The 23,472-nt window shown below is 32.3% G+C and overlaps 1 protein-coding gene across 4 annotated transcripts in view; it reads right to left on the minus strand.

The window, feature by feature from the left end:
• Positions 1-17,996, minus strand: part of LOC145258290 (uncharacterized) — a 40,832-nt gene extending 22,836 nt beyond the window's left edge. The window contains exons 1-2 of one of the 4 annotated variants that reach the window (XM_080116337.1): positions 17,846-17,996; positions 365-511 (exon numbers count right to left, since the gene is read on the minus strand). In XM_080116337.1, coding sequence (XP_079972463.1) covers positions 365-443 — 79 coding nt within the window. In that variant the 5' untranslated portion in view covers positions 444-511; positions 17,846-17,996. Of the gene's footprint in view, positions 1-364; positions 1,479-2,025; positions 2,166-17,845 lie in introns of those variants that run through there. The other 3 variants (XM_080116328.1, XM_080116346.1, XM_080116319.1) reach the window with 3 other exon arrangements.
• Between the last annotated feature and the right edge of the window lie 5,476 nt (positions 17,997-23,472).

Below are 23,472 nucleotides of genomic sequence, written 5' to 3' on the forward strand. Positions count from 1 at the left end.
TTTCTGTACAAACGTGAGACGGGCAGTAAAATAATACAAAAACTTTTAAGAAAGTGTAAAACACACATTTTTAGGGGGTGGGCAGTGGGCACTCGTATAGGTTCGCCAACATTTTTAATGCGTCCAGACTTATTTTCTCATATCACCCACAAACTCTATTTAGTGACATTACCAAATTGCAATGTTATTTTTAAACTATAAACCAAATAATCGTATAGGTCTCAAAAAAAAAAAATGAAAATAAAATTAAGAAAAAAAGAATTGGAGAGCGAGCGAAAAAACGCATACATCAACTAAATTATTTCTAAAATAAGCAAAAATACAATCAATCTGTTTTAAAAAGATCATGCAAGAATTGTCTCACCTTCATTTTTGTTTCCAATGTACTTTTTATAATTTTTCCCAGCAGGACGGTTACCTCGTCTTTTATTCGGAAGAGACATGTTGATTTATATCAACGGAAGCCACGTGTTAGCACAAAGTATGATCAAATTAATTCATTAGTATCACTCTACAATAAAACAGTAAAATTTAATAATTACGATATTGCAGCAATGTTTTAAATAATGGTTATCGTTAAAATTAGCATTCGCTTGTTTACAAATAAATAAGCAGCGGAAAAAAAAACAAAAGATAAAATGGTGATTTTCAAGTTGCGCGTGTTATTTTAGTTTATTATTTTTTTTCATTTCCGGTTTCTGCTGACTTTATGCGTCACGGTGAATGTCCTCTAAAAGTCCCTTCTGATAGTTTTGCAGTTTTAACATAAGCAGACGAATTTGGGCAGTGTTGTACTTTGTCCCGAAAATGTTCGATAACTCTTGGCGGTTCACAATTTACTATGACACCGTCTAAGCAGGTGCGCGTTCATATTAATTTGATTTTACGCAGATGAATTTGAATAAATAACCCGACGCTTTTTCATTAAAGTTTCGATAAATTTGCACTTTTTTTTTAATACGCACGTTAAAGTTATTTCAAGTTATTACAAATACAAAATTATTTAATTTATTTTTAATTTTCACGTTTTAATTTTTTTAAAGTTATTTCAAGTTATTACAAATAAATTAATTTCGAACAAACAAAATATTGAATAAAATGACAATTGTATTAAGTTTTTGAATAAACATTATTTAACACGAACTAACAAAATATTGAATAACATGAAAATTATTTAACAGCACCATTTTTATTAAGCATCTTGCTCTCGAAACAAAATATTGAATAAAATGGTACTTGTGTAGTTTTGCATAGACATTAAAAAATAAATAAATAATATAAAGATAAATTAATTAATTTGTAATAACTAGAAAGAACTTAAAAAAATTAAAACGTGAAAATTAAATAAATTAATTGTGTATTTGTAATAACTTGAAATAACTTTAACGTGCGTATTAAAAAAAAGTGCAAATTTATCGAAACTTTAATGAAAAAGCGACCGCGTGCTTTTTAGACGGTGTATTTTATTCAATTTCGTTTGCATAAAATCAAATTAATATGAACGCGTACCTGCTTAGACGGTGGCATAGTAAATTGTGAACCGCCAAGAGTTATCGAACATTTTCGGGACAAAGTACAACACTGCCCGAATTTGTCTGTTTTTCTTTTCAGAAAGGTTTAATTTTTTTACATTTACTTTGAAATGTCTTTTAATGGCTATATTTTTAAGAAAATATATTATAATATGGTGCTAGTGCACTTACTGATCCGCGCTATTTTTTAAATCCAAGTTTAATTAAAGTTTTATTCAAGTGTAAGGTTAAAGTACAGAAGGTACAAAACAAAAACACCCTCCGCCTCTCCCTGTTAAGAATGGCTTTTTAAATAATAACGTTATTATTTCAGCACGGATCAATAAGAGCACTAGTACCTATAATATAAACATATATTTACTTTGAAATGTTTTTTGAAAAATATGTTTTAAAAGAAGTTATTTTTGTTTTAAATTTATTTTTGTGAAAAAATATTTGTAAAAAAAACATTGGTGAAAATGCACTGGGGGTGGGGGACCACCCGAAGATTTACCTTTAAAAAGTTGATTACGAGGAGGTTGAAAATGAGAAAATAACCTCCCCATGTTAAGAACGGCTTTCGGAATAAACACCTTTGCAGATTGAACAACCAGTGCGGCAACCGTGCATTGATCGTCTTCGAGTGGTCCCCCCCCCTCACCCAGTGCACTTTCACCAAAACATTTTAAGAAAATATATTTTTGCTGTAAAATTTTGCATAAAAACAGGATTTAAAAAATTCAAATAAAGACTAAGGTTATAGTCAGCTAAAAGAAACACAATCTCTTCTCTGGTGGTGATAGCTAAAGTTCTCGGGATTTTATGCGAGCCTGTTACCGGAACCGTCTTTACATGTTGTTGTTGTTGTTGTTCACAGGAGCAGATAATTTTCAGTTGCTGTTACCGAAACTGACGGAGAAACGAAATAGTTACTTCGCTATTTTCTCTCACGCCTATATCTTACCTATACGAGGGGCGTGCAATAAGTAATGCCCCTGACCCACTTCCCATAGTAGTAGATCAACGAAACTTGACACAGTTATTAGTCTTTCTCTACATAGGAACAACCCAGAATTATGTATCGTTTGAGCTCTGGAGACCGTTTTTGTAGAACTCAACACCCCAGGTTGGTCCTCCAACCACGACGTGACTTCAGAAATCAAGGCTGCATCATCTGAGAAACGCTTTCCTTTCAAAAACGACTTCATTGCTGGGAAGAGGTGAAAGTCAGAGGGTGCAAGGTCAGGAGAGTATGGAGGATGGGAAAGGATTTCATAACCACACGCCCGTGCTTCTGATCTGGCTACATGCGAGTTGTGGGCCAGAGCATTGTCCTGCAGGAGGAGGATACCTTTGCTGATCTTGCCCCGCCTCTTGATTTTGATAGCTTCCCTTAATTTCCTCAAAAGTGAAGCACAATAGGCTCCTGTAATTGTGGTACCCTTTGCCAGGAAATCTGTCGTCGCTACTCCATTCTGGTCCCACAAGACTGTGAGCATGACCTTGCCAGCGGAGGGCAGCACCCTCACCTTCTTTAGAGGTGGTGAGTCCAAGTGCTTCCACTGCATTGACTGGGCTTTGGTCTCTGGATCATAGTGATGGACCCAGGTTTCATCCTGTGTAATCAGTCTTTTGAAAAACTTTTTCTCATCTTCTTGACACATCTCCAAATTCATCTTCGAGAACTCGACGCGTTCTCGCTTCTGGAATGGTGTGAGCAACCTGGGAATCCATCTGGCAGACACCTTATGCATATGCAAATGGTCATGAATGATAGTTTCCACAGACCGTGTACTAATCTTGACATCTTTGGCTATTTGTCGAATAGTAATGCGCCGATCTTCCAAAATGGCAGCCTCAACTTGACAGACAAATGCCTCATTAATGGCAGAAGAGGGGGGGGGCGACCAGGTCTGGGAGCTGTTTCCACAGACTTCCGGTCATGTTTGAATTCACGATGCCAGCATTTTACAAGGTCATATGATGGGGCATTATCACCATAAGTTTCTTTCATTTCATCAAAAGTCTCCTGTGGTGTGTGTCCTTTCAAATACGAAAAGCGGATCACTGCTCGAAATTCAACAGTCTCAATTTCACACCTGACTCAGTTCAAACACCTGTAAAACAGAAACCACAATTAGTTCAGAGCTGTAATTTGCCACATAACCCCTAGAGATATAAATCATTGCACATGCAAAATTTCAGCTAGATCAGACAACTGGAAGTGGGTAAGGGGCATTACTTATTGCACGCCCCTCGTACATGTACTCTCTCTTTTTTTTTATAGGAATTATTGAAAATGAAATATAAAATCCATTTCATAGATTCGAAAAAGTTGTCAAAAAACAAATATATCAGAAATAAATATTATCAAAGGCAAGATACTTTTTTTTGTGTTTTTATTTAATGTAACATGTTTATTCAGCTCGAAAAACATATAGTATTTACCGATGCATTGGAAAATTTAAAATGGCGCTAAAATCTCTGCTAAACACTGTCAGTTTAGGAAATGAGTTAAAAATAAAAAAATATGTACAATACTTACTGTTAAAAACTCACTCAATATATGTTATCGTGGCATAGGCTGACATTCGATGTTTTTTTAACAGTATTTTGTATATTTCTTTTTATTTTTAACCCATTTTCCCAAACGTACTGTGTTCAACACAGAGTCCGGCGCCATTTTAAATTTTCGAATACATCGGTAAACACTGTTTTTGGAGCTGAATAAACATGTTACATTAAATAAAAACGCTAGAAAATTATCCAGTTAGGTGGAAAAGTAACTTATCTTGTCTTTGATAACATTTATTTGTATCATATTTGTTTTTTGACAACTTCTTCGTATCTATGTGTATAGCAATACAAACCCAAAATTTCAAATAATATAATCGGTACTAGTGCACTTATTGATCCGTGCTGAAATTATAACGTTATTATTTAAAAAGCCATTCTTAACATGGGGAGGGAAGGGTGTTTTGTACCTATTCTATAATTGAATAAAAAAAAACATAAAACTTTATTTAAACTTGGAAATACGATTTAAAAAATAGCGCGGATCAGTAAGTGCACTAGCACCATATAATCTTCTATTTTTATTTGTTATTGCCTTATGTTTATTTATGACGTTTGATTTAAACAAAAATTAAAACATTTTAGGTGCTAATGCAGAGAGTGATCCGCGCTATTTTTTAAATCGTATTTCCATGTTTAATTAAAGTTTTATATGTTTTTTTTTATTCAATTGTAAGGTTAAAGTACAGAATAGGTACAAAACACCCTCCCCTTCCCATATTAAGAATGGATTTTTAAATAATAACGTTATTTCAGCACGGATCATTCTCTGCATGAGTACCCATTTTTATTATAACAGTTCAAGAACCTTTCTATTTTTTAAAATGTTATTATTTAAAATAACGTCATATCATAAACATATTTTAATTTTAAATTATGTGTACAAATAAAGACTAATTTTGTTATTTTTATAGTTTTCAATAATTTGCTTTTTTTTGTTGTTAGTTTGTTTTTGTTTTGTTTTTTTTTCACAACATAAATAGTGTTGTATTTATTTGCTTCCTCACTAAGCAACTTAGGCACAAGGCCGTTTTTTTAATGTGGAGAGGGGAGAGGAAAGGGAAAAGGGGACCAGCTCCCGAGAGGTGGGAAATGGGATAAAAAAGTTTACAAATTTCAAACAATATTTCATGACATTCATTGTTTTTTGCATGTTTCTCTTAATAAATGTATTTGAAAACATAAATATATTAACACAAAATGTCTTAATATTTTGCCCAAATATATAAGTAACCAGTTTTGGAGAAAAGTGAAGGTATTGTTTCCATTTTGTGCTTCCATACTTCAACTGAGCTATGCAAGTGCCCTCCAAAGACGTTTTTAAAAGTTCAGCTACCGTGTTATGCTCAATTACCTATATATATATGGGGGCTCCTTCAGTTTTTGACAGACTATGAATACCCACGAAGGGGTGCCTGTGCATGAAATTTTTGCGGTAGGAGGTGCGCAATCTCCAACCACATCTCTCCTAATTCAACATTGTTAAATACCAGTGGCAAGTGAAGTGTATGTTTAGGACGACTGGAAACAAATGCCGAAATAAGCGGAGAGCACATACAGCACCTAGAATTCGCAAATGGTCACCCATCTGATACTAACCAGGCTCAACATTCCTTAATTTCGGTGATCTGACAAGAACCAGTGTGTCAACGCGATTTTGCTGTATACCTATATATATATATATATATATATATATATATATATATTTATATATATATATATATATATATATATATAAACATCGTTAATTCACTACCCGCACAGCAGCAGACGATTAGCCTTGACTGTCATTTGGCCAGTCGGGTTTCAATCCTGGCTTGAGGTAGTTGCCTGTTTAGCCGCACTGATGAGCTATGATACAGCGAAACAGTACTGTATGAGGATGACTATATATTTCACCTGAGATGTGAACACATATTACATACAACTAACACATGCGTTTATTAATAGCTGCTGATACTAGTGGCAGTGAGCAAGGGAGATAATTCCTGGTTAACTATATCCTACTCATCTAAGTCAGGGTTTCCCAACCTTTTTCAACAAACGCCCTCCTAGAACACTCAAATACCTACTACTCCCCCCCTCTCTCTACATGCATCCTTACATAATAATGCTAGTAGTAGTGGTAGTACATAATTAAAGTGAAAATAAAGAATTTAATATTCATATAGTTTATTCAACAAAATTCTACTCTGTCGATTGAATAGGAACAGTAACAACTATAAATCAAGTGGGTCAATTAATATATCATAGCATTGCTAACACAATAATTAATACGATAAATATCAGAATAGTAATCACAAGAATCACGTGCAGATTGTTGTTGATGATCAGCAACAAGTTTTTGGAATATCTGGTTCCATATTTGATAGAAAAGTCTTAAATCACCACGTTTCACTTCTATTCGGTTACTATTCCCAGGACTTGTTCGATAGATGAAAAAGACTTGTTGAATCAGAAATCAATCAAATTCAGGAAACACTTTGCCAACATCACAGGGCATGATTCTTGAATTAATTTTTCCAATTAAAAATAAGTATGATGCAGTCAATGTCCGCATGAATTGTGAATCCCAAAGAAAATGGGCTGAGAAACACCTAGTAATGTTTTTCACTGCCTCCTAAAGAATCTCAGGACCTCTTATACTATAAATTTGCCCATTGCCCACCTGAAGTCTTAACCCACCCACTTTTATGGTGTTTAATCATAAAGAGCATTTTATTACCTCAGTCACAGGAACTTTTTCTACTTCATTACATAAAGAACATTTTAACATTTTATTACCTCAGTCGCAAGAAGAGACTCTCAATTAAGGAGAAATTTTCTGGTCTTCTCTTTCCATTTATTTACGATTTTGAGAAAATAAATTTTGAATAAAATTTATTCTCTGCCTCGGTCATCTTTGTTTTGGTTGTTCAACTCTCCAGTTTACACATTTATTTTTATTTTTTACTTTTTATTTTTTTTTAGTTTCCGGGACTTGTAGGGGAAAAGAAGTTTAATGAAATTAAGTTTCTCTGCCCCAAACAAAATAATAAAAACAAAAGGAATAAAACAAAATGACACCTCCTTCTCGTTTAAAATGCACCGCATTTATTTTTCAACAAAAATAACAAGATCAACAAGCAAAGTCCGATCGGTAAGAGTTCTTGGGAAATCATTATGATTAGAATGTTCAAAGTAGGTTAAAAATCATTTATGGAATTATTAAGATTAAAAGGTCATGTTAGATGAAAGTCCTCCGTTAAATTAATTAGATTAGAAGGTAAAAGTCTTTTGTGAAAATAATGTCCTTATTTCAAGGTTTGTGTTTTAACTGACGAAATTTGCCTTATTCGAAAGTCCCATTAGGAAAGTAGTCCGTTGTTATTAATTCTTATAGAAAATGTACGGAAATGGGTGTGTGTGTGCATAAGTGTGATTTTTGGGTGCCTGCATGGCATGTGTAATTATAGTTTTGACAGATTTGAAAACGACGATCAGGTGAAAACGAGAGGCATGTTCTCATGTCACGTCGGAGCGAGAAGAGAGGAAGAAAGAAAGGAAAAGAGGGGAAGAAGAATATTTTGTTGCGTTTAAATACTTTTTGAGACGTCTCCAGCACAAGATTGCTGCTGCTGGTATTTGGTTTTGGGAAAAGCGTTAAAAAGACAATCTTCTAAATTTTCTCATTGGTCGCTTGTGTCACATGGTACTGTCTTCAACTACGTTCGCCAGAAATATGTCCATTTTACTTTTGTTGTTGTGAGAAAAGCGTGTGGGCGTATTTGAAATTATGTCGTTACAGGAAGAGCTTATTTTTGTGTAAATGTGCGGGGAAATTAAAATTAATAAACGTTTGTTTATTTGTGCACGAGCGTGCGCGCATGTGTGTGTGTGTGTGTGTGTGTGTGTGTGTGTGTGTGTGTGTGAGAGAAAGAATAAGTGAGTGAATGACAGCACAGACTAACATCGGTACCCACAGTTTCGTAACAATCTCATTTCTGAGACATTTTACCGTTTTATGGAAATAAATGAACTTTTTTTTGCTGTAAAGGATAAATTCTGTGTACTTTTTGTAGGCGGTTGGTCTAACAAACTTGCTACTGTGACCTAAGGTGAGTGGTAAAAATCCTGGTAATCATGAAGAAAGAGAGAGCCTTTTTCCTCTGTTTGCCTATAGGTGGCGTTAATGTCTGTCCACCCAGTTACGGAAGCACAAAATGTATATAATGGCACCGTTGAAATAAAAATAAATGTTTTTGTTATATTTTAATTTTAAACATGTTTTTTTTGTTGTTTTTTTACAAACATATTTAAGTTTTTTGTTTTTTTCAAACATACTTACGTTTTTTTTTTGTTTTGTTTTTGCAAACATTTACGTTTTGTTGCTGGTTTATTTTCAAACATTTACGTTTTTTTTTTTGTTTTAATTTTATTTATTTATTTTTTTTTTTGCAAGCATAAATTAAATGTTTTTGCTATATTTTTCTTTTAAACATATTTATGGGTACAACCGTTTTTCCGCGAGTATTTTTTACGTTCTTATAATCAACGTTTTTTCTTTTATCATTTTTTTATGGACCCCAACCCTTTTTTCTTAATTTTTTTTTATTTTACCTTTTCCGCGAGTATTTATATATATATTTGAAAAAGGATATTGTAAAACCTGAATCTTACTTGAAACTACTATCAAAAAATAGCGCGGTACAATAAGTGCATAAGCAAACTTTTCTAAAAGAAAAATATTTCAAAAATATTTAGTTTATGCCTGCAAAAAAAAAAAAAAAAAAAAAAACGTAAATGTTTGAAAAAATAAAACTTAAATATCTTTGCAAAAACAAAAACAAAAACAAACGTAAATATGTTTGAAAAAAACAAAAACAAACAAACTTAAATATGTTTGCAAAAAACAAACAAAAAAAAACATGTTTAAAATTAAACATTTATTTTTATTTCAACGGTGCCATTATATACATTTTGTGCTTCCGTAACTGGGTGGACAGACAGTAACGCCACCTATAGTCAAACGGAGGAAACAGGCTCTCTCTTTCTTCACGATTACCAAAATCCTTAGCTAACTATCCTAAAAAGTTGGAATGACTTGAAGATGGTATTATTTTACGTGAAATTTATGAATGGAACCCCACCTCTAAATTCTAAAATAATCGTTCTTTCCTGTTCTTCGTTTCTTTCCGATAAGTTTTTAAAGGTGCTGTTAACATGTATTCGCCAAATAAAGTAGAATATCATCATCGATGATAAAAAGAAAGAAAAAAAAAAATCATTCAATATTTTTATTCCTTAAAAAAGAATTTGTGTTTTTGTTGTTTTCTTTTTTTTTTTTTTAATTCGCTTAGAACTAGTGACGTCATAGCCGATAACGTTACCATAGCAATCTAGCTCAGTCAGTACTGAAAACACCACATTACTTTTTGCATCGTAAAATAAAAACGTATTTAAAATTACTTTTTGATATATAGAATAACTTAAAGTGATTTAAGATATCAAAAAAAATATATGTATATTTTTATTGAAACGAAAAGAAAGTTACGCCAAACGAGAATTGCAACGAGAACTGAACGAGATTTCGATATATGAATCAATTATTATCGTTGCTGGCCATCTGGTTAAAGGTTAGACATTGTTTCCTTTGAGTCTTAAACTTTTCTTCCCTTTTTTATTATCATATTTAATATTATGGTGGCACTCTGTAATACCTTTTGTAATTAAGTTAGTTTGGGCGTAAGTTCGTTATTTTATTTCTTTTCATTTTGATTTTATTGATTTGGTTTTCCTCGGTCCTTTTTTTTTTTAAACAAAAGGTAGTTGTGTTTCTTTTCTTGATAACAAACGGAACGTTTTTTTTTCTTTTCTTTATCACTGTATGTATTTATATAGTGTAGCCATTCACTATATAAACCCTTTTATTTATATTTAAATTTATCAACCCAAATTTTCGCTTTTTTTTTTTTTTAAAGCTAAATATTTTTTTATTATCGTAAATCACGATTTTTCTTAAAGCCTCATCCCCCTCCTAAAATATCCTTCCCCTCCTCCAAGCAAATAACAAAATACCCAAATGATGTCATTTAGCAAATTTTAGTCATAATCGGTCTTAATTATTTCAAAATACCTTATTAAAATTAAATGATTCAGTCAATTTAATCACAAGAGCAGTGTTACGATTTCATCGCGCTAAATTACTAACGTTAACTTTCGATTTTTTTCTTTTCTCCCTGAAAACCCCATTTTTGTTTAAAACTTTAAAAAGATTAACTTATATATATATATATTAAACGTGAACTTGCTAAATTTTGTTGTCGCAGTGGATAAGTTCACTAATCCATTCCAGTAAATCAAGCAACTCTTTTTGAGAGTGAGACTAGCCAACTTGATTAAAACGATTGGCCAAGTGAAAGACCAACAGATCCCCCCCCCCGATTTAATCTTTCTATGCCTAATTGTATTTATTTCAAATAAATACCAAGCTACTGATCACCTGAGAGAGAAAGAGGGGGAAAAAATCCGGAAAACATGTCAACCACTCTCGATAATCGATCTCCGATTTCTCCAAGAATGAAGATTCTGCAAAATCTTCAGCCAGAGCACGTTCTTAAATATTTACAAAAGAAGAAAATAATCGCCACCGAAAAGTCATGTTCTTGTGGTCATTCGATGTCGCTTAAGAAATACAATCCCTCCATTGATGGGGCCGTGTGGCGATGCGAAAACAATGCATGCAAAAAACGCATCTCTGTCCGAAACAACACCTTCTTACAGAATTCTAAGCTAAACATGGGTTTAATTTTCCACATAGTTTTGGATTTTATTTCCGAACTCCCCTTGAATTGTTCCAAGTCGCTGAATGGCATCGGGAGCGAGGCGGCTGTGCAATGGTACCAATATTGTCGTGATATCTGCTCGGCGAAATTGCTGAAAGACAAATGTAAACCGGATCCTGATGGCGACGGAATCACGTACAAACCATCGTCTGCGCATCGAAAAATTCGACAGACTAGCGACCTGCTTCGCCAGTCTCATAGTGACGAGTCCTTATATCGGGACACTTACAACATGACGTGTGATAAAGCGGCTAATAATTTCGAATTGTTCTTGACCCATATTGCAGAAATATATCCACAAAAATAGTATTTTGCATGCATCTTTTTTGGATAAAACAAATATCAGACTAGGCTCTAAAATTATAGCCACCAATTTTATAAACAAATCGAAACTAGGCGATTAATACATAACTCAAGTTAATAAACTTCTAGATAGGAACAAAACCATCTTTTTTTCTTTGAAGAGAAAAAAAAGGGGGGCAAATAATAAAAAAAGCATTATTTTTACTATATATATTTTTCGTGGTGAAATACTTTTCTTTGCTTTTGTATTTACCTATTTTGCTTCCAAAAAGACACCCTGTTATTAACTAGCTTGAGTTATGTGCCCTTGGATGTGTTTATAAAATTGGCGAATTTCTGACCTAGTTTTCATTTCAGCTCAAAATAATTGACGTCAAGGATGGTCACTATTTTACCTTCATTGTAGAATGGACACTTGCCGGTATAATTGAAATCCCTGATCTCCACAGACAGTGGACTTCATGGTACTAACTTCAAAGTGTAGCAGTGTAGCACTGTTCTGCTCGGATAAAAGAAATCCTTCTAGACTAAAAACATTTTTACTTTTGTCCCATTTCTCCATGTAAAAAAAAAACAAAGAAAAAAATACTTTATCGTGAGGAGGCATGTAAACAGAAAACACGTATCCAGACTTTTGGATTAGGATCAAAGTGTAGTATCCATCCAGTCTCCGGGAGGCTATCATCATCCCAAGTATTATCTCAATTTTGAGACGAACGAAGTTTTCAAAACTGGACAAAAGAAAAATGCCCAATTGACGAAGTCATTATTGTAAAAGTCAAATCTAAAAAATAAACTCTTGCATTTCTGATGTTAGTCTCGATGGCTAGCGATTCAAGAAAATTATAGTTTGAAGCATTCAAATAGTATTTATTTGAATAAAATACGAAATGTAAACTTTGAATTCTGAAAATTAACGTTAAATTTTCCTCGAAGACTATGAATGACTTATTGAAAATTCAAGAATGTATTACGAAGCAAAATTTAATGTCGTTGACCTTTTTCCTCTTCATCTTGAAACATCCATCAATTGATGGGAAACATTCAGTTTGTTTGCCATAATGCTTCCTTACTCACTACAACCAGAAACGCCAATCCCGAGAGGTCAGTGGCTTTCTCCAGAAAAGTCTTGATTGTAATATGAGACATTCCAACATGTCTCTTGACCACTGTGGACCACAGGAGGACATTTCCAGGATGTTTATCATGTTGGGAGACGTGTTCACTGTTCAGCTAGCACAAAAATTTGGTGTTTAACAACTGCAGAAATGCATAGAAAGATAATCGTACAGCCTCGTAGACATTTTTTGTATAATCCATCAAGTTTCTTGGATCGAACAACATTTGAAATCTGTTTTGAAAACCTATTACATTTCAACGCTACACCTGACAAACATCCAATGGAATCACGACCAGATTGACTACATTATGGTGTAAAACCGATTTCAGTTTTTGGATTCGAGCCAAAATATTTCCAGATGTAGATACAAGAAATGACGATGCACATCCGGATAAGATTGCGTCCCAGATACTAAAATTCAACTTGGAAGGCTAAGATAAACTTCAGAAGCTTCGCATTTATGGCGTATATTATAATTGTCAACTCTTTGCATATTGTTACTTTAATAATTTGCCGAGTCTTTAGTGGAAAAATATGTATTGTCCACACACATGTATAATCCTAGTTTTATTAAGGTTTTTAAAATGATCAGAAAACAAAAATAGTTGATGGATGAAGAAAATAAAGAAATTTCTCTTGTTTAAAATATTCTTAATAGTTAAATTGTTGCTTCTAGTCACATTTGAAATTTAACCCTTATTTCTGTTTCTGAAGATTATGGTTAAGATTACACAAAAACCTCCAAGGAGATGTCCTGGTTATGACTGTAAACTACATCCGGTGGTGAGGCCCCAAATTGGGAGCTTTGGGGAGTGTGGAGTCACCCCTTAGTTGCCACTACTCCCAGGTCCACTCTGGCCCGGAGTGGTAGTACCTGTGAGGGTCCCATCTATGGGTTAAATAGAATAATTTGTAGAATTACATTACAAAACTATGTGTAGGAAGATTTTAAAAGACTATTACTGAACTAAATGAATTAATGATCAAAAAAAGAGTTACTATGCTATGAAACAGAACCAACCAAACCTCTGAGCAAAGATTTTGGGGGGCAAAAAAAAAAGCTTATCTCCATTCTTTTTTAAAATAAAAAATAAAAACTTTCTAAAATATCTAAGGCTCAAATAAAAAATATTTGGTTTGCAAAACTAATTTGCTTTCTTACTTTCCAGGATTTCCCATTTTGTGTTGCATCCTAGAATTGAAAGTTATGTATTTAACCTATGTTTGTCAACATAACAAATGTATTTCTGGTGCTACCAGATCAGGCTGTCTGAAGATAGTGGCTTTTTGACCTAAAATGCACCAAACATTGATGTTATTGTTTTCTTCATTTCTCTTTGCAAAAACTAAATCATCTTTTGCAAAGTCAAAAACAAAAATAATTTTCCTCTACAAAACAAAGAAAACATCATTAACAAATTTTTGAAGGCATAAAAACTTCTTCCAAAATTATTGGATTCGGCATTAAATAAATTGAAAAGGGTTGACATGCTGTAAAACAAAATCCCCCCCAAATGGTTACATTTTATTTCAAATACAAGCACATTGTTAGGTGTTTTTGATTGCATCGTTATGATTTGGATGAGGATCAAAATGTAGTATCTTTTCTGTTATCAGTCAGATAAAAAATCCCAGATTGAAGCAATTTTTATTTTGGTCCCAGTAACAAAAACAACCTGTTGTCTTTTTCCACGTTCAAACGCAACTTAAACAAAAAAAAGGGCAGCAACATTCACCCATGACCATGGTTCTCAGTCACTTGTATATTCCAATCAGGAAATGTCAACATATGGGTTTTGCAGTTCTTGCAATGTGTGGGTGTCCTCCTACATACAATGATTGGTATTTTCAAATGGACCTCCATCTGGTACTGACCAGGCTGAAATGTTCCTTAACTTTGGTTATCTATTAAGAACCAGTGTGTCAACTTTATTCTGCTGTATACATGCGATTAAATAGGGAATTTACATGTTTATGTGGGGATTCGTTTGTCCATCCTGAGAGAAATAAAATTTATACCAAGAAATATAACAAACTTGAATTATTGGATGAACAGCTTTCAACAAAATGAGTTAATTTTCGCTTTACACTACATATCATATTGGATAAAGCACCTATGTATTGCCAGTATCAAATGGCCAGACATAATGGAAAGCTTTGTGTACAGTGGAGAACCGATCATATTAAAATAAGCAATCTTTAAATAAACAATCTCATCTGTAATTAAGTTGAAAGTTTGAGGAATGTACACACACACACATAATGAACAGTTGGTGTGAGCAAGATATGTCTATAAGGAATAGTGGAAGGCTGCAGAAAAATGTAAACTACTCAGAAGATTGCGATAACATACGTTCCCAGATTTCCAGATCAGTCACAGACTTTGTAAAAGATTGTTCACAATTTAAAATAACTCCAGATGGCTTGATATGACATCATCATTCAATTTTGATATTTAGCTTGTAGCGAGTATCCTGGACATGGACATGCACACCACTAGGCAATATCTTATAACTGCTCTTTATGCAGCCTGTTCAAAAGGGTTAACCATCAGTCATGTGTCCTGCAGTTGTATCATGCTTCCTACTTAGTGCCCAGGATATCCGGATGCGTTATGGAATTGATGCAAAAGGTGCCATGCTGTACATGACAGAGACACCAAGCTTGTAAGGCCTCTATAATCCTAACAGTACCAAGTTTCATATGATTCCCACTTGATTGTAACACAATCATTGTGCTGAAGCCATGGCAGATCAGAAGTATTAAATGCTAGTCTTAGCAAAGCGTGTGGAGACACACTTATATAATATTATTTGTAATGAAACCAGCTCCATGAAAGGGAAACACAAACATTTTCATAACCATGAAAGTTTATTAAATTACCTATATTATTTGGTATAGGGTGAAGAAACTTTGACAGTGTTAAGAGTGAAGAAATGAAGTTAAAAAGTTTCGCTGCTGCTTTTCTCCGAGCAGTAATTTTTCCGGTGGAGAATAGTTGGTGTTTGGAAACCCAGTGGATAACAGACAGGAGACAGGTTATTTATTTGTTTCCCCACAAAACAAAATGTGACACAAGGTCAGTTTAATGTGGGAGATAACCAGACCAGCTCCCTTTAAAAGAGGATTCTGCAAAAATAAAATTGCCTTCCCCCTCCATTGACTACGGACAATTAATTTGAGTGAGCTGTGCAGACACCACACTTCAGTGACCAGCCCAGTACAAGTACCTGTTGTAGCCGCGACAGACAAAGGATGCATATTTTCTGGTTGCTTCCAGGGAACTCTCATCATTAGTCATAATTCCATTTCTTTGGATTGATGAAATTTTATTTGCAAGCTAATTGATTAGTTTGTAACCATTTTGCCTAACAGAACAGTTCTCAAATAATTATTCATGATTACGACAGTGTTTGTGGTCCAAATTTCATTGCTATGCAGGATGCCATTGTGGAAAAAAAACAAAAAAAAAAAAAAACGTTTGTATCCAAGAAATATATAAAAAAAAAAAAAAAAATGCCAGGTCCTTTAATTTAGAAAATAAGCATGACTTCAGTCTGAAATTTTATTATTCATCCATTAAATAGAAAAAAATGGTTTTGAACATAACATTTAAAAATATTTGCCGTTTTAATTTTCAATAATTAAATAATATTTTAATATATATTTTTTAATAAAATGTTTTAATTTGTCGACTGCATAATTTTCTGTAAACTTGCTACTAAGAAAAAAATATTGGTAAACTTACTCTTTACTTTCACGCTGTTAAAAAGAAAAAAAATGAAAATGAGATTCTATTTCTTTTTTGTGCGATCTCTTGCTGGAAATACCTGGAAGATGGTAGGGATATATTTTACAGTTGGGATTCATTTTGCTACGATTCGGGACAAGATCAAAGTGTAGTATCTGTGCCACTTCTATTTCTTGTTCTCTTTCGGTGGAGGAGAAATCCTTCACGACTGAGACAATTTTTATTTTTGTACCTTTTCTCCACGTTAAAAAACGACCCTGGTGTCTAACTCTGTCCCGTGGGGAAGCATAGTAAATAGGTACGATCATTCATTCAGTTCTTGGTCACATAGCATAGGACACTTTTTGTATTTCCAAAACCCCTGTTACTTGTTACAAATAGAAAAGTTTAAAAAATATATTTTAAAAACTTTATGGTGAGGGGGTCACTTTATTGCATAAAATTATGGTAAAAACGATCAGTCAGTTCGGGAACACATAGCATAGGAAAGAACCAGTAGCCATTTTCTTTATAAAGTATGACCTGAGTATAAGAAAAACGGGGGTTTGTTTTACTATACACAGATTTGAAAAAGTTGTCAAAAAACAAATAAATGTTATCAAAGGCAAGATGAGTTACTTTTGTATCTAACTGGATAATTTTTTAGTGTTTTTAATGTAAAGTGTTTATTCGGCTCGAAAAACGGATATCATAGAGATTTTCTCGGGTCCCAAATTAGAGCCTGTGTTATGTAAGAGTAACCCGGATATAAGCGAGCCGTATGGCCCGGAGAAGCAGTCTCTTATATCCGGGTTACACTGTATTTCCAAAATGGCGGCTACACGTAAACACCCTGTAAATATTTAGAAAATTTTAAAACAATTATTTTAGACTTGAGAAAGAGAGTGGAGTTAATTATATGAATATAAAAAATGATTTCCAACTTCCTGATCATAAATTAAAAAGTTATTGACGTTAGCACAAGTCAATCACTTTTTAAAAAATTAATTTCCCAGATATTAGCGACATGTAATCGTACAAAAAAAAAAAAAAAATAGAATCTCATTTTTTTTCCGTCAAAAAGTCAAACTAAAAAAAAATAACAAACAAAAATCTGAAATGGTGGTTGCTTAAATTTTTAATTTAAATATAAAGGGTTTCATGTGTATCAAGGTTTTCTTGTTTAAAGAATTTTTTTGTCGGATATATTAAGTAGAAGAAATGATAAACAAAATGGTGGCTGTTCATATTGCAATGTTTAATTAATTATTTGCTATTCATCATGGCGTCGATATTGCTTGAGAACAAAAAAATATCTTTAGTGTTCAAATGAAAGGAAATTAAATCTGTGCTTTTTATAGATTACTGGATTTTACCGAGCTAACGTTTTTTGTTTGTTTGTTTGTTTTTTAAAACTGAGTTTTAGAATATTAAATTATTTTTTCCTCTTCTCAAAAATATTTTTTATTATTCGTTTGACTCAACAAGTTTACGGTTCTTTTGTGGAATAGTGGCGCGATCGAGGAACACTTCTCTTTTGGTTTAAGAGCATAAATGATTCATACGAACCTTTCTAGCTTTGATTAATTCCGGTTTCAATCACCTAAATTATTGAGAGTGAAAGGAGTTTCGACATTAATCTCAATCAAACTATTGCTTATTAATTATGCTTCAGTAAAGATACTATCGAAATACTAAGTTAGCAATTTTCGTCGTAAATGTGAACGCCGGAATAAAAACTCGCCGGGCAATAAATTAACAAGTCGAGTAAGAGGCACTTAACTGGAGTCTTTTGTTTGTTGATAAATTCTGGTACATCCTTTGCTAAAACACACACACACTGTTTTTAGGAGATTACATATAAATAACCAGTAATGTCCAAGATCAATGCTCGGAAAAATCTTGTACCGGAAGTGGATACGGAACGGAGTCAAGACACGAAAAACGAAACCATATATTTATTTAAAAAATTACTTTAGTTTTAACACTTCTTGTGTTATCACGAAAAAAAAAAAAAAAAAAACCAACACTTTTTGCATTATGAAATAATAAAATAAATCATTTATTTTCAATACTTTTTTTCACGACGAAACAAAACATATATATATTATAAAACTAATTTATATAATTTAATTTTTTTTTTGTTTCGTCGTAAAGCAAGTATTATAACTAAATTAATTTTTTTGAATGGAATTTTGTTTTGTTTTGTATTTTATTATTTTATGGAATTTTATTTGATAATACAAGAAGTTTTTTGTTTTGTTTTGTTTTGTGACAACATAAGAAGTGTGAAAACTCCAGTAAATTTTTAATTTCGTTTTTCGTGTCGTGACTCCGCTCCGTTTTATAATCAACCGTATCCACTTCACACTTCAGGTAACCTAATTATTCCGATAACTGATCTTCGACATTTACCGTGTTTTTGTTTTATTTCTTTTTACAAAGAAATTGTTGAATCTGTCTCTGTTCACATATAATCGCTTAAAAAAGTAAAAACATTTATTTATTTTTTTTTTTTTTTGTGAATTAGACCAAAATATCTTTGTTAATAATAATAATAAATGAACTTTTGTGTCCTAAGCTTCGTTAAAATTTGTGGTACTGATGCAGAAAAGTTACCATGCTAAAATATTATTTAGAAACCCATTCTTAACATGGAAGGGTGTTTTGTAACTATTCTGTACTTTCACCTAACAATTTAATAAAAACATCGTAAAATTTGAATTTAACTTGAAAATACTATACAGTGTAACCCGGATATGAGAGAGCGGTAAAGGGGAAGGACGATAAGTCCCTAATATCCGGGTAGTAATTCAGGTTACACTGTATAAATGTGGCAATGTAACTTCTCTGCATAAACGCCAAATTGTTTTATATGTCCATTATTTTTATTTTTTCAGACCAGTTTTAATTTCGGCGATTTAACGTGTACAGTGAGCCTTTTATAAGTTAATGTTTTAAATATCATTTTTACTAAAATATGGTCTAAGCAAAACGTAAATTTAAAATTCATTTCGTAATCGATTTAATTTTAAACAATTTACGTGACTGAAATAGGAGTTAACCATATTTTTGTCTGTAAACTTTTAACACTAGCCAGAAAATTTTCATATCGCCGATTTAAGCATGGTTTTTGAATTTGAGCCCACAACGTTGCTTATTAATTATTACGTCATCGTCATAGATTACGATGTGTTTACGATACGTCGTAAGTCGAAAAGAAAGATTTCTAGCTAGAATTAAAGTTTAAAATTCAAGTTATGGGCAACTTCTTAGTTTACAAGTATTAAAGGCAGAATATGTTATTGACGTTGGACATTATAGTCTTTGGTTGTTTCTTTGTTTTTAAACAACACGTATCATAAATACATAAATCATATTTATTTAAAGCAAATGAATATCAAGCGTCAATAACATATTCGAACCTGTAAACTAAGAAACTATTGATTTGTTCCTCTAAACCAAATAAAAACTGTATTTATTGACTGCGCCACTATTCTGTAAAAGAACCCAGAATAGAATTTATCAATTAAGAATTGCGGTACTTCTACACTTTATCGCCGAAACTGGAGACGCCATTTTATTTCACGCACCTGCCGTAAAAATCCAAGGGAGAAATCAGTATTATAAACTATGGCCGAAGCATGAAATAAATAACAACGCTCGCCCAGTTTTAACAATTATGAATATGTCATTTCATTTTTCTGTTTTCTAATAAAAAAAGATGTTTCATGAAAAACTTTCCCGTTTTCATTAATTAAATCGAAACATTTCCAATTAAACAATTATGAATATATTGTTCTCTTTCACTGTATTTACTTTTTTTTCATAGTTCTTTCCAGAAGTTTATCTAATTTAATTTTTTTATTTATTTCTAACTTCGGTCATAGTTTAAAATACTGATTTCTCCCTTGCATTTTAACTGCAGGTGCGTGAAAAAAATGGTGTCTCCAGTTTTGGCGATAAAGTGTAGAAGTACCAGAATTGCAAAATGGGTGATTTCTGGCATAAAATATTTTCTCATTTTAGTTGGATTGAAACACCAAAAGCCCTTTTTGCCCACACACTGTCAACTGAAAAATAAGATGTTTTTGTGCAATTACGTCAACAACCTGAAAAAAAAAAAAAAAAAAAAAATCAAACTTTAAAATTATTATACAAATTTGATGTATGAACCCATTTATTGATTGATTACATAGCGCAGGATAGGAGTAACAATTTTTTTATAGTCTCATTTAGGAAACAACGCAATGTAGTCAATAAGGAGATTATATAGCTATGTTTATGTAAAGGGTATAGTAATTTTTAGTTATTTTGAGGGCGTTGACGTGCACTCACACAAACACGAAAAAAAAATCTTTTCATTTTTCCGTTGACGGCGTAGGGGCAAATCATAAAATTTGTTTAGAATTTTCTCTTTGTAGTTGTAGTGCTTAGGTGTTTCTTTTTGTTATTTTACAGATGTTAGCTTTTAAAATTTGAGATGGATTTTTCTCATGACTGGCATGATATATTTTTCTAGGCTAAATCCATAAATTAGTATTTTTCTAGGTCAGGTCCATAAACAAATTATAGGCCATGACCTGAAAGATTTACTGCTAGTTTCACAAACATAATTGGTGGCCTTTTGATTATTTCTCTTTACACACTAGCTTTTTATTTTATTTTTGTGTACGTGTATGAAAATTAAAACTTCATCGTTAACTTTTGAATCAAAATCACTGTAGTATCTGTTTTTGTTCCCAGACGATGAAAATCTCTTTACAGACTGGAGAAATTTTTATTTGTATCTCAGTCCAAAGTACTCCTTATTTTTAGGGAGGTGTATTTTCTCAATAGTAAAGACTCATCCTTTGTTTTACTTTGCCAACGTGAGAAGGCAAGTGATTGATCTTTGGATTAGGATCAAAGAGTAGTATCTCTTTTATTCTTGCTTGGAGAACTCTTCCAAGATTAAGGAGATTAAAAAAAAGCTTTTATTGTGATCTTAATCCAGGATGTCCCTTTTTGTGTGGCTGATTAATGCCACAGAAAAACCTAACCTTCTGTTTGATTTTTTTCTATATGAGAACACAAATAAGACTTAGTTTATCATTGAACATGCTATTGTAAGATTTAATATTTATATCATTAGAAATGTTTTCGATTTTACTCTTAAAGGAATTTGAATATTGGCAGAATTTCTCTTCATCTGTTGTATATTGCTGCCATGCTTATCTCCAAAAGTCTTGTAGGAGATTGATTTCATTCTATGGATTTTTGGAGTGAACGCAGACCCTATGATATTATTGTATCACCTTTGTTTAAACTAAAAGATACTTATCTAGGTACTTTCGATTAATGTAGTTTAAGAACATGTCTGTTTATAGAGCTTTATTTTCAAAATATTTGTAGGAGTTTGTGAAATGTATATTAAGTTTTTGTGTTCGACACGATAGTGACATCAGATGCAAGTTTAAAAATTTCATGGTTTTGTGCCTTTTTTGCTCTAGGTTTTGTGCCTTTTTTGCTCTCGGTTTTGTGCATTTTTTTGCTCTCGGTTTTGTGCCTTTTTTTTGCTCTCGGTTTTGTCATTTTTTGGCTTCAGTATGTCTTTGTTTTTTATCCAGGTTTTTGTGTCTTTGTTTTTTATCATTATTTTGGGCTCCACATTTGATGTGCCCTTATTTTGGCGCCAGGTATTATGTCTTTTATTTTTCATCTGGGTTTTATGTGTCTTTTTGATCCAGGTTTTAGGCATCTTTTGTCTTTTTCTTTTTTTTTTTTCTTTTTTTTTTGACTCTAGGTTTTAGGTCTCTTTTTTTGGTGTTAGATGTTTTTATAGTTTTTTTTTTCATTTGTTTAACAAAAAAAATTGCAGCTTTTGAGAATATTAAATTCTTGATGAACAGTTATGAGCATTTTATTCAATTGTTTATTGCTAAAATACCTGGTTTAAATTTTTATAGATTAAGTCAGTTTCATAGATCAGTTGTTTTTGAATACAAGATTGTAAGAGCTTATATTTAGCCTGATTATATCATCATAGAAGTTTCTCAGATTTAAAATAGAGAAAAAAATTATATTTGTATGCTTATTAAAACTTTGAGCTGCAATTAATTTTTTTTAATGTTTTTTTTTTTTTTTGTGTGTGTGTGGAGGGGTCATATAAATCCGGTAAACCGTTCATTTTGGGATATTTTCCGAAAAACAAAACAAAAAACAACCATCGTGTGTATGTGTGTCAATATGTGCATTTTTGTCCATTATCTACTGTTAAAATATGTTGATATAATTCCCCCCCCCCATTATAGCCTACCTTGTATGTACCCTTGTTCCCTTATAACTTTCTATCTTTATGCTAAGATTTTAATGCTGTAACTTAAAATTTCTACATTTTATAATCGGCTTAAAAACAAACCCTTTATATATTTGTAGTCCTAAAGTACTTGCCTTCTATCACGATTACATCATTTTATTAGTTTATCACCCAGTTTTTTGTTTTTGTTGTTGACTGATGTAAAACTGTAGAAGCCGTTTGCTGAATATGAAACTTAAAAAAGAAGTTATTTCTCATTTATTCATTTATGTTTGATCATTTTTGTTTATAGCAAAGTGTCAAATATTTGGCATAAACTTAGGTATATACTAAACACATCAGATAATTTTTGGATAATTATGTTCTTTCCTAGAAAAATGTTAATTCTAAGAAATGTTTATCTTGAGTTTAGGAGCACAAATGAACCGTAATACTCTACTTTTGGTCTACAAGTTTTTAACCAAAAATTACTTTCTATTTCTCAATTCAGAGCCTTCAAATATCAAAATTTATGACATGAACATTTTATTTTTATAGCGTGTGTGTATATATATATTTATATATAATGGCACATTTATTTCTTTATGCAAAATTTCGAAAATGATTTTGGCAAATAGGAAGTAATTTCTGGCTCTAATTTAAGTATGATGTATTAAGATTTGCTCTAAAACCAAAGAAAACTGACATTTCCTGGCTAGGAAAGAACTGACAATGAGATCTATTTGCAATGTTGACAAATCTTGTCCAATTTATTCAGCTTTTATTAGCTGCATACTTACTGTGACAAAAGGTATCTTCTCCCTAATTATATACTTGGAGATAATAGCACGACTAAAATACAGTATTAATGTCATCAAATATATTATATTATTTCAGCCATAAGTCGCCGTAGAACAGCCTTAGAAATCTGCCTGCAAACTCTGTTTATGTACATGTTCACTGAAAAATGTATCTTAAATTGGCAGCCATTTCCAATTAGCATGTTCAATTTAATATTATTATTATCATGAAATCTACACACTCAAATAATTATCAATATGGGCCAAACCTTCTCTGACTTTGCATACAATTGCTGAGCATTGCTATTTTAAGTGTCTGGAAGGGGGCTAAAC

This window comes from Euprymna scolopes, chromosome 3, assembly GCF_053919585.1.
Source record: "Euprymna scolopes isolate OS-2025 chromosome 3, ASM5391958v1, whole genome shotgun sequence".
In the NCBI taxonomy this organism is placed as follows: domain Eukaryota; kingdom Metazoa; phylum Mollusca; class Cephalopoda; order Sepiida; family Sepiolidae; genus Euprymna; species Euprymna scolopes.